Source organism: Podarcis melisellensis, assembly GCF_964234715.1.
Source record: "Podarcis melisellensis genome assembly, chromosome: 6".
Classification (NCBI taxonomy): domain Eukaryota; kingdom Metazoa; phylum Chordata; class Lepidosauria; order Squamata; family Lacertidae; genus Podarcis; species Podarcis melisellensis.
Window position 1 is genome coordinate 59750569 of NC_138538.1, and position 16446 is coordinate 59767014.

Genomic DNA, 16446 nt, shown 5'->3' on the forward strand with positions numbered 1-16446 from the left:
TATGACTGGTTGTGATGGCAGATATAGTTCCAGTGAAGGCAAAATGCAGAGGGTTGGTACATTAGGGTCAAATAGTGAGGGGTATTTCCAGAAAATGCTGCTTCTGTTACTTTCTCCCCCTCTTTCATCAAAAACTGGTTTTAAAATTATGGGTGTGGCTTTCTGAGCGTTTGCTGGGTGGAAGTTAGGTTGGAGGGACAAACATCCCTGTTTCCTATGATGCAAAATTACTGAATGAAAACATGCTGCAATATTTAAACAATAAAATTTATAAATGCTTCCGTAAAGGTCAGTATTGTGGTTACACTGGTTACCAAAGAAGAATCATAAGATTGAACTGAAATGTTTTACCACTGAGCCTCTTGGGCTTGCCAATTGGAAGGTTGGCGGTTCGAATCAGTGTGACGGGGTGAGCTCCCGTTGCTCTCTCCCAGCTTCTGCCAACCTAGCAGTTTGAAAGCATACCAATGCAAGTAGATAAATAGGTACCACTGTGGCAGGAAGGTAAATGGTGTTTCCATGCGCTCTGGCATTCAACACGGTGTCCCGTTGCACCAGAAGTGGTTTAGTCATGCTGGCCACATGACCCGGAAAGCTGTCTGTGGACAAACGCCGGCTCTCTTGGCCTGAAAAGTGAACAAGAGTGCCACACCCCATAGTCATCTTTGACTGGACTTAACCATCCAGGGGTCCTTTACCTTTTTACCTTTTACTTAGCCTATTATCCTCAGTCACACGTTACAGGTGCATGCTGCAGGTACATCTAGAGCTATAGTGCCCTGCGTGTTCTCCAATGCTTCAGCATCTCTAGTCAATAATGATGCCTATAGCAGGTGGAGAGGTTTCATAAATGTTTGAACTTGTAATAGCTTTCCTTGTAAATGTCACTTCCTGAAAGTTCATATGCAGCTGTTCACTTCATGTCCCGTTTAACAGGATGCCGAGGACAAGCGATTGTCACTTTTTGTTAGTAGCACAAATATAGCTGTTGGGAATTCCAGCTGTTGCTGCTGGATCATTTCTGACATACTGCAATATTTTGTAAAATATAGGCTACACTGTGCTATCTTCTTCTTGTGCTAGGTGGCTTGTAGCTTACATAGACCAAAAATGTCTGTGCATGTGTGTGAGAGAGAGCATCAAATCCTTCCTAGTCTTTATGGTGGAAGGGTCTCAGTAGAGGGAGGTGCACTGTGCAATATTACAGAAACCTGGAAATTGACCAGCAGTAGCAGAGCACCTGCTTCACATGCAGAAGGTCCCAGGTAGGGCCGGGAATGTCCCCTACCTGAAATCCTGCAGAGCAGCTGTCTGTGAGTGTAAACAGTACTTGACTAAACAGACATCATCCTGCAGCATTGTTACAAAGCAAACATGGCACCAAATTAGTCAGCCATGGAGTCTGAGCATACTGGGATTCTTATACAGTGTTATGCAGAGTTACAGTAGGAAATCAGAGATGCTGAGAAGTCGACAAAATGTTAGTATAGAACTGTTTATGTTAAGTATATCAGAGTGAAAGTTAATTCTTTATTTAAACAGATTCAGAGCAACCTTTTAAACTTTGTAATGATAATACTCCAGTTTTACCGTTTACAAATCTTTACATTTTAATTTAGATACATTTCAACACATATTTTATTATTTGACATGACTACCCCCTTCTTACAATATTGAGCTTTATTGTTAGGGTATCCTTGGTAATTATTTTTAATGACTTATGACCAGCATACCCTGGTACCGTAAGCCACTTACTGTGAATTATTTTTTATAATGGTAAAAAATTGTGCAATAAATCATAGGATTCTTTTGTTGCGGAACAAGTGACAAATCACAAAAATATATTAACTGCACCCACCCTGTCTTTCTCACCATACCTGTATACAGAGGTAGTGAAAAACTAGGAAAGTGGAAAAAACCTGGTTAAAGTAAGAACGGCACACGTTACACAATGGCTTAAAGGCATTACAATTTTATTATTTTTCTCCTGATTAATGCAACAACTTTGGACACATTGTTTCACGTATATCAGTATTCTTCTGAAAGATCTTTAAGCTGCAACATGCAAACATGGGGTGATAATTTGTGGGATTTTAGGGTTGTAGCCAATGCTAGTCCAACTTGGAGTAGACATAGTGAATTTAATAAGCACGACTAACTTGTGTCCATTAATTTCAGCAATTGTACTCTAAGTAGAACTTAGATGACTACAACTCTGAGTTCTGAGTGTGGCAGTGATAAACATTTCATCTAGTAATGAAAATTACAGTTTCTCAGTAAAAGAAATTATTATTTGGTAACATATGATGAGGACTGTAGAACATACTCAATTCAGTTCCAGGAAAAGGAAAAAAGAAGAAATTCTGCAAGGTTTATTACCATTCAACAGTGTGGGTAGAGGAGCTGTTGTTTTAGCATTTGCTGTTTGAACATGTACAAATAGAAACCAAACTATTCTCAGGATGTGGCTTGGATATGCTGTACTTGGTTATGAAGCCTATGATCAAGACAGTGCTTATTGTCACAATTAGTCTGCATAATTACCAAATGAAAGGGCCTAGCCAAAGTCATGGCCCAATCCCTTTAGTTTGCAATTGGTGTTCCAATTTGTAGTTGAGCTGGATTTAGAGAAACAGAAGGAGTGGAAAAGGAAATTGATATAGTTGGATGGGCTTGTCAGAATCAGAGCAAGAAGCAGGGTTTAGCACAGCTTGAAACTAAAGAATAGATGGTGCCCAGGTGAGTTTGGAGAGTTGTACAGACTCTGGAAATGAAGCTGTTATGTAGTCTGAAATAATAGTAGGGTAAGATTTTAACATGGGAACATGTCTGAGCAGCTAGATGCTCAGTGTGGTAGATGAGATATGCAAAAGGCAACTTCCTTTTGTTCTAGCTAATCAGAAGTGATTTTTTAGGATGCTTATATAAACAATAGCTACTACTGGCTGACTTTACAAAGTGAATGTATTTTGGGACAAAGTCATGTTTAGCATCTAGACAGCTCTTTTCTGGAGGTGGAAAAGGTCTGTACCCTCAGTGACCATGCAGGTTTAGTTATCTACTTCTATTATAATCTGGGCTCCAAATATGTAGCTGGATTTCTGTCACTACTGAGTGTGTTGTAGCAGTTAGTATGAGCTATTTCTTCATGGGGGAAATAAATATAGGGTAGTATGTAAGTTTTACTTAGAGTAGACCAATGAAAGTGGATGTATACACAACTAAGTTAAGTCCATTAATTTCAGTAGATCTGCCATGAGTAAAATGAATTTCAGTAGATCTGCCATGAGTAAAATGAATTTCAGTAGATCTGCCATGAGTAAAATGAATTTCAGTAGATCTGCCATGAGTAAAATGAATACCACTCTATGCCCAACATAGGAGCCAACTCCTAGGGGCTGAGGACCATTTGGGCCCCCCATAAAAATATTTGATGGGGCCACCCCCCAAATTGATGGGCATTGTCATTCAAATGCTGTGTGCGCCGTGTTACATGATCGATTATGTGGGGCAGGGCTTACTTACCTGCCCCCACTCAATATTTTATTAAAGTCGCCCCCGCCTGTAGCCCAACTAGTATGAAATGAAGGATTTGTTTCATTTTGTTAAAAAGAGAAATCTTTGTTACGATCTGTCTAATGTCAGTGAAACACCAATGCAAAATGCTGCTACTTTATTTTGGTTTAATCTTCATTCAGCTATTGCTTTGTACTGCCAAGTTGTATATACACCCAACGTATTAAGCATGCTTCCAGACTAATGCAGTCTATTCTCCTGTTCACGTAGTGACTTTCAAAACTTTTATTGAAGCAGTTCTTTGTGGTTTACAAATGCAGTGCATAGGCATAGAAAGATATAAAAGTTTAATAGTGCTGGTTGAGAGAGGATGTCTATATACTTGGTCAGAAATAAACCCTAATGTGAGAGGAGCGATAGCATACAACCCCAATGGACTTCTGTGATGCAGTGTGGTGAAGTGGAAGAAAATCAGCAAAATTCAAAAAAAATCCAGATACATTTGCTTATAGAGGAATAAATGTGAACATATGACATTTTCCCAGTATTCCAATTCCAATATTATTGTTGCTGGGTCATCTCAATTCCAGCAGATGCATTTTGGAGTGCTGTCTTCAATAGGTTTGTGTGAGTTACTTGGAAAACCACCCGGATAGTGCCCTATTCATGAAGAAGGTAACAGAGTATAGAGCTACTTGGTAGACATAGCAAATAAAATTTAAAACTGTTATCTGTACCATAGGGCTATTTAACTGCATGGTACCATAGAAGAAAATATCCGAGTCTTTGCCACATTTTCTTCTATAATTACTACCATTGTCACTTGAGTATCCATGCATATTTCATTGTTCCTTGTGCCGCCCATGTCTCCTGCCATTAATTATGGAGGAGTGAATAAACTTGCCCATTTTGGAGGAATTGGTGTGCAGGGGTTGATTCCTGTTCAGTGTGGAGAAATATGAGATGCATACGAGATGCATACAGGAATATCATGTTACTCACGGAAAGGTGGTAGTCAAACCACTGTATCTTAGTTTCAGCCTCCTTTACTTTCCGTAATACAAAAATTCTGCTTGTAGTATTGTTGTAGGGGTTATTGAGAGCCAGTCTGTACATAATTTTAATCCGTTGCATGTGAATTCACCATCTTAGATTCCTAAAATTGCCCTGGGGTCACATTTGAATGACCAGTTTTCACTTAGAAAGGACAAAATGAAAATGTTAGTTTATATGAAAGCAAATGACTTAAAAATCATATTTCTCAATTGAGCCAAAAAAATGACATACACAAGGGCTGCAAGAGCATCATCATTATATTATTGCCCATTTATAGCCCAAAATAAAACTGGTCCCTATGTGGAAACCAGAATTATGCAGAATGTCAGTTAAATCAACTGTAATCTCCCAAATACATTTTTTATTGCTCGATTCATTAGAAAGGCTCTTAAGGTAATGAATAGTCGTCACTTTTACCAAGGACTTCTGGCTCCTTTATAAATGATGACCACTAAAAATGCAGAAAAGACATTTTAAAATCTGGCTGCATTTAAGCTCTGCCTTTATATTTGAAGTGCTACAGAACTCAATATGACTTGATGTATTATAAAAATCAGTACCTAGAACATCAGGCACATACTCTAGTATGTATAGATTTTGGGAATACTTTTTTTTTTGAGTGGGGAAGATTTTTTCTTTTTTAAAATAAAGAGCTATATTAAAATAATTGAAGTTTCTATATAAATAAATTTATAAATTTGAACTGTGTTTATCTAAGTCCAAAAATCTATCCCTTATAACGCCTTCTTTTCTTTCTTATAGCAAGTCCACATGCAACACCATCGACTCTTCATTTTCCAACATCACCCATTATTCAGCAGCCTGGGCCATACTTCTCACACCCAGCAATCCGCTATCATCCTCAGGAGACTCTGAAAGAGTTTGTCCAACTTGTCTGTCCCGACGCTGGTCAGCAGGCTGGACAGGTGGGGTTCCTAAATGTAAGGAAGCCATTTTATTTCTTCAGATGCTTTTGTTTCTGTGCCAAATAACCATGAAATTATGCTAACAAGTGTTTTTTACATATATAAAAACAGGGCCTTAGGTTTTCACTGCTACAAACTGACTATGAAGAGTGATCCAGCCAAAGATATGCATGTTCAGGTTTCACTGAATGTGACTGAAATTCAGTTAATGTGTTTTTAAACTGCTTTATTTTTACATGCTAAACTTTCTGACTAGTAGCCTGTTGTATTAGCAGCTCATTGCCATGTTGGTCATTAGCGGAACTGTAGCTTTCTAGGCAAAATATCGTATCATAGAATATTGTGTGTTAACCCAGGATATAATGCTGGCAGCAGCCACTACCTTTTTATAATGGGATTGCTCAGAGAAGGTATTGCTGCTGCTTCTTTTGACTAACAGCAGCTTGGTGTTATGTCCTAATCAAGGCAAATTTGAGGTTAGACTTAACCATGGTTTACGCAGACCATTGTTTATGAAACCATTGTTTCAATAAACCATGATTAAGATGAACAACAATTTAGGGGCTGGATATAATTCTAAAGTGCAATTAATTGATAATGTCACATTAGCTCTGAGATTTGGTCACATAAAGCTAGGCCATATTTCACTTATTTAGAAATTTTCTCAATTGCTTTATATTGAAAAGAATCTTAAAGTGATGTACAAAAAGAGAGAGCAATATAATACAATTTATTGGTAATCTGATAAAAAACTATTTCAAAATTAGCAATGACCTGGATTGTCCTTCTAGGAAGGTCAGATAAAGTAAAAATATAGGGGCTGCTATACTAAAGCTCTGCACTATGTCACCACATAGGTGACCTCAGTGGCATGCAGCACTTCAAAAAGAACCTACCCTCATGACCACAGTGACCATACCAATATAGAGAAAGTAAGGTAGTCCTCAGGAACCCGAACCCCAATTTATTAAGGACCTTTTAGACCAATACTTAAATCTGACCTAGTAGCATATTGGCAGCAGTGTAGTGCCCTTAGTACAGGCAATAGGTTCTTCCAGTTGGCAGCCAAGCAGTCTTGTTCTGGACTAGCTTCTGGATCAAGTCTACAGGCAGCCACAATTGAGAATAAAATGACAGTAATTGGTGGCATCCCAACCCAACATCCAGTATAACAGCATTTTGTGTGAACTGAACTTCTAATTCATCCTTTAGGAAGACTTTCACCTGCCGTGGTCCCAAAGATTCAGCTTCATGCTTTCTGACTTCAGCACTTCCAAGGTTAACAAAATACCTTGTAATTTTTATTAATTATTTCTTTAGACAGGAGAGTAAGGAACAGCTGTTTCAGATCAGCCACATTCACTTTCTTTTAAAAAATGACTTTCTTATAGCACTTTAGATTAAGCTGACCAGTACTTGAACTCAAGAAGATAAAAGTACAGATTCTTATAGTTTGTTATTCCTGAGAATTGTTATCTTTTCTCCTTATCTCTCTGAAAAATTAAACAGTGCTCCAAGATTTTTGGTTGAGCAATCTCAGGTTGTTGTTTTTGTCAAACTTAGTAATTATCTTCAGGTTATTGGAATAACACTCCATTTGTATGCAGAAATGATTAACTCTGTGTACAACCTTATCTAAAATAATGCTTGGCTTTCTTGCGAACAGTAGGGCAGAACTGAAGAGTAATGATTTCCCCAGTTGTTTTTATCCTTTACATTTCCAATATGTATAATACAGTGTAAACAGTTGCTTTTAGCATCCAGTTTGTTACCTAAACCTGATAAAACAACAGCATTGCTTTGGATCCAAACTATAGCGTTGGATCTAAAAGCCATGAGCAGAAAAACAATATCCACTAAAGCAGTTCTGCAAATATTTAAGAGTGCATGCAGTGTTATAATAAGTAGGTTCTTCTATAGCAGTTTTCATGTGTCTGCTTGGGCAGGAGATTACACAAGATATGGCAAAAATGGAATAACATATTGAAGTTTGGACTACACAGTTACTAGAAAGTAAAACCCAATTTAGAGGAATTTAGACTGCTTTCTCCTCCCACAATCTACTTTGAGGGACTTCTGGTTGCCCAGTTCAGAGTGGGAGATACTAAGGACTGCAGCAGAGAAGAGTAATCCTCAAAAAAAATGTTCTCCTCTTCCACCAGACGACTCTTGCAGGAGTAGCACAAGGAGAATCAATTGGATACCACCTATTGCTTATAAGCAGTAGAGCTATATTCTTTAAGTTATTATTAATCAGATGACTGACTTCACTCTACTCAGGAGATTTCATTCACTGGATACAGGAAGTCAAAGTGGTCTGGTATGATGCTGGCTACACCACTTCTTTAAGCACCTAACGTCACAAAAATTGGCTGAACTTATGACTTATGATTTCTTATGAGTCACTTCGGAACAGTATCATAGCCTTGCAAACTTGTGAGTAATAGCATTCCTTGAAGTCAACAAAGCCTCTCAAAGGAATTAAATGGATTTAGCACGTTTTAAGCTTCAGATCCCATGTGAAATATGCATTCTGCAGCATCCTGGAACTAAAGATTTCCACTATACATATTCTCTACATATAAAGAAAGAGTTTTTAATCTTCATCCAGTTACAGAATACTAAAGAATATTGTCAGCATTTTTCACAAAATCAAAACACCTGATTCATTCACAGTTTGTTCTCATTCAGCTGTGTCATGGTGCATACTTGTACCATCATATGATATTAAATATTTAAAACAAAGCAGATAGTGTTTTCTAACAGAATGATATTAAAAAATTGAAACTCTGAGCTGTACAGCTCTTATGAGGATCAACAATGGCTAATTATTAAAAGAATAGTTGGGATTATTTCAAAATGTGAAATGTCAGTTTTACTTTCTCCTCAATTTTCTCGTTTCTTAGTAAGAATAATGTATAATGTAAGGTTGCAGTCTTAAACCCAGTATTGATTTCAGTAATTTTGAAGATTGCGGCCTAAGTCCATTTGAAACCTTGGTATGGAGGTTGCCCCAACTCTTAGAGGCAAATCCAAGGTCCTAGTGAAGATTAACAACAGTAGAGCTATAAGAATATTGTCACTGCAAAGGTGATGCAGCTTAAGGTTTTTTATTATAATCGGTTCAGGGATCTGCTCTTGTGCATAAGATACAAACTTCCAGGAAAATAATAGAAGGCAATGACCTTGTTTGCAAGTAATGCCAAACCAAGGAGGTTTGAGCTGCAACACATTTTCGGTTCATGCACTTCCTTCTCCTCTGGCATGGGAGTGAGGAGAAGAATGGAAACTCCCACTGCTATTTTGGAAACTCAAACTTCTATTTTAGAATAACTGCCATTTGTCTGTTGTCCAAACCTAGAAAATGGTGGTTAAAGTTAACTGTGGTTAGCTAAAACAAACCAGTTTCAAACCATAGTTTATGAAACTGTATTGTTTCAAGTTGCCATAATTGAAATCACCCCAAGTATAGGGTTTGGACAACATACTAAACTAAGGTCAACCTAAAATGAAAGCAAAAGTTTCCTTACTACAGCATAGGAGGAGAGAGGAGCACGCAAGCCCAAGCCTTTCTGAGGCTCATATGTCCAAATTTGCCTGATGCCTTCAGTTTTCATATAAGGAAAAGGGGGTGGGGGAGTTGCTAAGTTTCTCCTTTTTTCAGTTAACAAAGAAATGGCTTCCATAAACTTGATTGTCCATCTGCAGTTCCCTGTACCATAACCAATGCCATTCCCAAGGGCCACCCAAATCTTGAGAGTAGATTTTCAGGGGGCTGAAGAGGGGAGGAGAAGGGGTGCATGTTCTTCTTCATAAATGTATAGCTTCTTCCATTTATAGAAAGGACACTAGCATCCAAATCTCTTTATAAAAAGATTCATTTCAATTTCAGCTGCCTGTTTGTTTGTGTTTTTCTTTAGCACTGATCAACTGTTCTCTTGGGACAAGAGGCAGCTAATCATGTTGTTTTTTCCTTTTCTTATGTTTTTGGCAGCCCAATGGTAGCAGTCAAGGCAAGGTGCACAATCCATTCCTTCCTACCCCAATGTTGCCGCCGCCACCTCCTCCACCAATGGCCAGGCCTGTGCCTCTGCCAGTGCCAGACACAAAGCCTCCAACCACGTCGACAGAAGGAGGTGCTGCCTCTCCCACTTCACCAAGTAAGTACAACTGCAAGGAGGAAAGGAAAGGGCTGACTAGTATAATTGCAGCTTCATTATCCATTTGTTCTGGAAAAGGAATCAAAAATGCAGTAACAACATTCCTGCCATTAAACTCACCTACTTAGTGCACGCTAAGAGCACACATTAAGGCCACAACAGCAACAAAAAGCAAACATTAATTCCTTCTGGACAGAAGTAAGATAGATTCCCAAAACTGTTTTGTTTTGTTTTTTTGCTTTGGTAAATGTTTTATAATATCCTATGCCTCACGAAGATACAGCACAGCTTTGGAGTGTGTTTAAAAATAACAGCAAATGAATTTAATGCATTCTTTTCTCTCTTTCTTTTCCCCTTGCTATTAATTCTTTATTATATTAATTGTCACACAGAAACATGATATAGACAAGAAGCTCGAGACATGGTTAACCTGGGTTTTTGGGATTTTGTTTGATGATTTCTGGCTTTTTGGTTATGTTGATTTTAAAAACTTTTTGACAGTATTCTTTATGACAAATTCTTTACCATCATCAGCACCACCTCCTCCATCATCATTATCATTGGTTTTAGTTACCTTGCAGCAGAGATCTAAGCATGATCTAAATCATTCATACAGGTAGCAGTGATAGTGGGCTCTTCTGTTCTACAGCAGGGGCAATACAGTAGAGTAATATTTGCTTCTAGAAGCAGCTTTGACTCATTACACATGTTCACTATTTAATTCCAAGGATATTTTGTTGCAGAAAAGCAGGAGCTGCTTTAAACCACAAAGGAAAACTCTTCACTGAGTGAAGGCTGCAATTCTGAATGGTCCTTAGAAAACAGAATAGGACTCATTTCTGTGTAAAGAAGTTTAAAATCTCCCTTTGCTACTCAGTAAGGGAGCAGCAACTTTAGCCTTGCCATGGAGATGCAGAATTATGGGACTGCAGTGAAGTTGCAGACTTCTTAGGGGCTGTGTGGACCCACAGATGGAATTCTGTTTTCACCCCATTGAGCAAAAGTAACATTACTGCAGCACTAAAGAATCATAGAATTGTAAAGCTGGAAGGTACCACAAGGGACATCTAGTCCAGACTCGTGCAATGCAGGAATCTTTTAGCCCAACAATGGGTTCAAACCCATTATCATTATTATTATTATTATTATTATTATTATTATTATTATTATTATTATTTTATTACCGTATTTACTTGAATCTAATGCTCACCTTTTTTGGGCCAAATTACATTGCGAAAATTAAGGTGTGCATTAGATTCAACGGCACATTTACATTCACCAGCAAATACTTTTTTTGGTTTCAAGGTTCTGAAAATTAAGGTGTGCATTAGATTCAATGGAGCACTAGAGTCAAGTAAATACAGTATTTATGCCCCACCCATCTGGCTAGGTTTCCCCAGCCACTCTGGGCGGCTTACAGCCTCTATAAAAAATTGTAGCACATTTAAAACTTCCCTAAACAGGGCTGCCTTCAGATGTCTTCAAAAAGTCAGATAATTGTTTCTTTCTTTGACATCTGATGGGAGGGCGTTCCACAGGGTGGGTGCCACTACCGAGAAGGCCCTCTGCCTGCTTCCCTGTAACCTCACTTCTCACAATGAGGGAACTGCCAGAAGACCCTCAGAGCTGAATCTCAGTATCCAACCCTGAGATTAACACTCTCATTCTCTACCAATTGAGTTATATCTTTTATATAGCTGCAGTCTGGAGTCAGCATAAGAAACTATGTGTCATCCAGGTCTAACAGTTGAGTTGTTAGCTGAGCAAAGAAAGGATAAACCACAGCCATTTCATTGAAGCCCAATGTTCTTTGCAATGTAACACATTAGCTTTCAAATCTGTCTAGGTCCATATGAGTAAATAAAGAATTCCCACGTTGGCTTTATTTTTATTTTCCTCTCCAAGTGGGTGTAAACTGTTAATCATATACTAACAACAGGAAGATTTAAAAAGCACTATTTAAACTGAGATAAGCAACTACTTTGGCAGCTAGGAAGATGATGGTCATGTCTTCCTAGGGCTATCTAGTAAAAGTTTATCTAGCTGAAGGATTTTTTCATACTGGGCTAATGTGGGTGAATCCTGGGTACATAATAATCTGCTTGAAATATTATTGTGCCTGCCTGTGGTGAAACATTTGTGTGAAGCAGCCATTGCAAAACCATCAGAATATATATTTTCTTCATGCATAGCTTGGGTTTTCTAGATACAAGAGTTTTATTTTGCTCTGTTTTATGCATAGGCCTGGAGAAGTGGGTTTTCACATGTGCGTATGTAAAATAGACCCAATTTACAAAATTTACAAAATACCTAATAGCACAGTTTTGTGACCTGCATAAATTCAGCCTGTTTTCACATTGTCCATAATTTATTTGAGCTTCTGCTAGTCGTTTAGGCACGAAGCTATGCAAGACTTGAAATCCCACTCTTTGTAGTCCTTATTAGTTCCCTTTTAGCTTCTTGAATTTCACCATGCAGATTTCCAGACGTGTCTTCATTGCTGTTATGAGCAAGAAACTCAAGTTTTAAATAAATAAATAAATAAATAAATAAATAAATAAATAAATAAATAAATGATTCCCAGGATGCTGAATTCTATAGTCCAGACCAATCTCCATAGTTGAACAGCTGTAGAGTCTGATGCAAGGATACAGGCTACTCCACATTTACCCCCTGAGAATCTTCCTGCGAGCTGCAGGTGGGAATTTCCCATAATCACAAACCAGTCATAAATTAACATTGGACATAGTAGATGTATCATGCAGAAGAGGAAAATTAAAGTCAGGTGAGCGGATAGAATCTGCCACCAAAGCCAGCAGATCCGTTTACCAGACACTTGCCGTTTGTCTCTTAGAAGAATATGGTCTTCTTCCACAACTGTAAAATGCTGCTGATCTTTCATTTCCTTTATGCAGGGGCCTTGGTACTTAAAGCACGTTCCTGGCACAAGCCCATTTTCTTAGGTTTGCAGCATGCTTTATGGTAGAAGGTGTTGATCTAGTGCAAAATTGTGGTCTTTCAGATGTGTCCTGTCAAGTTCTGTTGTTTGCATTTTAGTAAAAAAAAGTGTTTGAAGGGAGTTAAATGTTAGCACCAGTCATATCAGAATAGTGTAGCTATTCATATCCTACATACCTTCCTTCTTGTGAGGAAGAAGCTGCACGCTGTATTAGATTACTGCTGCCTGGAATTCTGCTTTGCCAGCATTTATCCTTGTTGACTCTCCAGTTCTTTGACAGTAATCATTCTCCCAGAAAAGTAAGGAATTTGAAGACTACCCTTCACACCACAGAAAATTAAAAGTAATTCATACTGAAGAAGTTGCTTGTGACTTGCACCTTTCTATATACTGAGTTCAGACTTCAAGTTTGATATTGCAGACTCTGATAGGTAATAACTCTAGAAGGCCCGAGGCAAAGATCCTTCCTAGTTCTGCTACGTGGGATAATTCAGCTAGGAATGCCATCCGTTGCACTTGATATTATATGCGTAAAACAGATGCTGTTCCACTGAGCTATGGCTTCCCCCTGTTGCATAGCAAAAGGAAAGATGGGTCATATACTCCTAATAAAAACAGAAAAAACAGGTATTTCTATTGCATCACAGCAGCACTAGAGCTATGTGTCTATCGATCATCTCACACAGCTTAGAAGGCAAAATATACTTAACCTTCAAAGACTTAGTGCAGATCAGTATTGTTGACTTCATTGACTTGTGAGGTCGGTAATTACCTGAAGTCTGAAGTCAGTAATTCCTTTGTTACCTGAATGGTGTAGGAGACACTATGGCGATGGGATGGTTTGGAAATGGTAAAGCCTGTAAATTACATTTCCTTTTTGTCTTGTGTCTTTTTATTCCTGTTTTTCTAATAATCATGCCTTTTGAAGCATGATCCTGAGGGTGAAGAAAGTTTGTGACTTTGATCTCCAAGTGTAATGTTAAAAATATATTCATTTCAGAAGCTTTGTTCAGATGGGCCAAAATGAATTGCTGCTGTGTGAATGGTCTGAGACCATTTGCTCTACATTTACTTTTTCTTAAGAAAGAGCCTAATACGATAGACCATGTTTACAGTATGACTGCTAGACAGATTCAGAAAGAGAAAAAGAGTTTCTAAAAAGAAATAATTAAGATTTGACTTCAAAATTTGCTATAAACTTATTGTTATAAATGCAATAAATATTTAGAAACTTATATAAAAATATGACTTACAGCACCTGTGGTCAGAAGACAATAAAGCCCCGTCTAAACATTGACTCCTGAAGAGCATTTGAGCACTGCAAATAAGATTTTGCCCTGTTCTCAACCAGCTCTTCTGTTCCATTGCAAGGGGATGCTTTGCAGTTGATTGAGGTGGGATAATGTACCTTAATAGAACAGTATAGAATATACCATAGTACAGCATTCTGCTGGTAGATCATAGTGCCTTCCGTTCTACCATGTCCCATTGTTTTTTTCTGATGCTGGGCAGATTCACAGTCCTCCTGACCTTGGGACGGGAAGTCTACTCTGGTTGGCAGTGGTTCTCTGATTTTAAATAGAACTTTCACATTGCATGTGAAATACATAAGGAAGCTAGATTGATACTGTACACACAACATACTATGTGCGTTATCAGACATCATGTGTGTCTAATTCTTGTGCTAATGCTTTTTTTAAAAAAAAATGTAGTTCCATTGAAATTTATTGTTTAATGGGACATGAACAGTTGGCCATCTGTCCAATAGTACTCTGATGAAAAGCTCACACAAAATCATGGCAGTTCTCCAATGACTGTATATTGGCTGCTTAATCACACTGCATCTTTGGATGACTTAACTAACCTTCTGTAAGGCTTACAGCACAATCCTTGGTGTGTTTACTCAGACGTAAGTGCCATTATGCACAATGGGGCTTTCTCTCAGGTGAGAACACATAGGATTGCACCCTGTGCCTGTTACTTGGAAAGCTATGGGCACCATCTTGTTAATACCAACAATTATATTAGTAGAAAGTGATGTAACTAAGGGCATGGTCTCCATAGAATGAATGGTTTCCCTTCTTTTAAATTGTTTATTTTTCATAATTATTTCACTAAAGTTTGTGTGTCTTACTCCAGATATTTTTTTTTACCATGCCATTTTGTGTTGATAAGAAATACTGTTTCTTATTGCCCAATTATGTCCTTATTTATATTGCCATCATTCAAAACCCAGTTTCCCCAAGTCAGATACTTGACCCCTCCAACGTGAGCTCATTTGTGTGTTCAGCATTTGTTTAGGTGGCTCCAAGACCGGTGTTGTTTTTGGTGTTGTCTGTCTGTGATCTAGTGCTGCTTCCTGAACGCATGTGTCCCTTCCCTTCACAGCCTACTCGACACCCAGCACCTCCCCTGCAAACCGATTCGTCACTGTTGGACCACGGGATCCAAGCTTTGTAAATATCCCTCAACAGACACAGGTGGGAAGCTTTCGACTTCTGCTTTGTTTGCCGTGCTGCTTGTTAACTCTTTGGTGCACTTTGGTGTTGCTACGGAAAGTGACATGTGTCTCTCCACCAGTCAGTTCATCTTCATGGTCTGAGTAACAGTGAAATGTCGTTGCCAGTATTTGTTTGTATGTTTTGTTTTCCAAAAAATCTTAAAACTTTAATCCTGTCTTTCTGACACTCACAATTCTCTTTCTGACACACAGAATTGTTTTTTCTGCAGCCCACTTTTTCAGGGTCTTTTATGGCAAGCCAAGACATTGGTCACTTGTGGTCACTTCCACAAGGGAAATCAAAATGTATAGAATGTCCCATTCTCTACACTTACATCACATGCCATTATACGTGTTCAAACACTAATCTTTCCCCTCTTTCTAAGCTATACCATGCCCACTGTTGTCTTGTGCAAGAGGGACTTTGTATCTTCAAGAGAAGAACCCCAGGGCCATTTTTTCTCTTTGATAAACATGACAGTCAGCAGCTGAATTTATTAGATCATTCAAATTAATAGCCATATTTTAAAAGCAGCTGCTTCATGCATCATATGCTGTGTTAACCCAAATTTACAGTTTATTTTTTAAAATTCTTTTTAAAGCCCTCAAACTGAGGCATATATGGTTGTATCAAAAGTAGTGCCAATGGAGTGCCACTGTTACAGCCCTACTTCAGTTTTGCCTCCTTCTGCTCTGGAGCTGGTTTTGAGGACATGTTTGGGGCTGCCAAGGAAAAGAGGTGAAAGTTCTCTTCTACTAGTTCAAACCTCTTGCTCCAATGGAATAGGAGTGATGGATAGTGCCCAAAACAACGTTATTAACATTTCTAAAAACTAGCCTAAGGCTAGCAGTAGGCATATGTACTTTGGAAATATGTCCAGATAATTGAAACATACTTCTGATTAAATATACTTAAATGTACTTGGGAGTTTGAGCTTGTTCCAGCACCTCGTCAGTTAGGCCAGGTGATACTCAGAGCAGTTTCTAAAGGCTTTATTACATATGGAAGTGATGTTGTCTTTGACAGTCCTAACCCAGTGGATCAAGAATTCATTAGAGGAAACAGAGCACAGAATCTAGGTTGAGATGGAAGATAATGGTTTTGCGTTCTGGTGCTTTCGCCAAGATTCATGATTTCTCGACTGCACAGAAAACCCATAAATTATCAGACCAAGCATCTTTGTTGCAGCTGCTGTGGCACTTGCACAGCAATAAAAATTCCACAAGCAGTTCCTTATACACACACATCCCTCCCAAAGAGTCATTTCTGGTATTTTCTAATTTCACCCAAAGAAGAGGAAGGTTTGGCTATTACATCAAATTAGAGAA

At 38.3% G+C, this 16446-nt stretch overlaps 1 protein-coding gene across 9 annotated transcripts in view; it reads left to right on the forward strand.

Annotated features, from left to right (window-relative positions):
• The window catches only part of NFIA (nuclear factor I A), a 420964-nt gene that overhangs the window by 372813 nt on the left and 31705 nt on the right, over window positions 1-16446 (forward strand). For 4 of the 9 annotated variants that reach the window (XM_081915823.1, XM_081915817.1, XM_081915822.1 and 1 more), the window contains 4 exons: window positions 5335-5513; window positions 6711-6776; window positions 9493-9658; window positions 15006-15097. In XM_081915823.1, coding sequence (XP_081771949.1) covers window positions 5335-5513; window positions 6711-6776; window positions 9493-9658; window positions 15006-15097 — 503 coding nt within the window. The remainder of the gene's footprint in view (window positions 1-5334; window positions 5514-6710; window positions 6777-9492; window positions 9659-15005; window positions 15098-16446) is intronic. The other 5 variants (XM_081915819.1, XM_081915824.1, XM_081915818.1 and 2 more) reach the window with 4 other exon arrangements.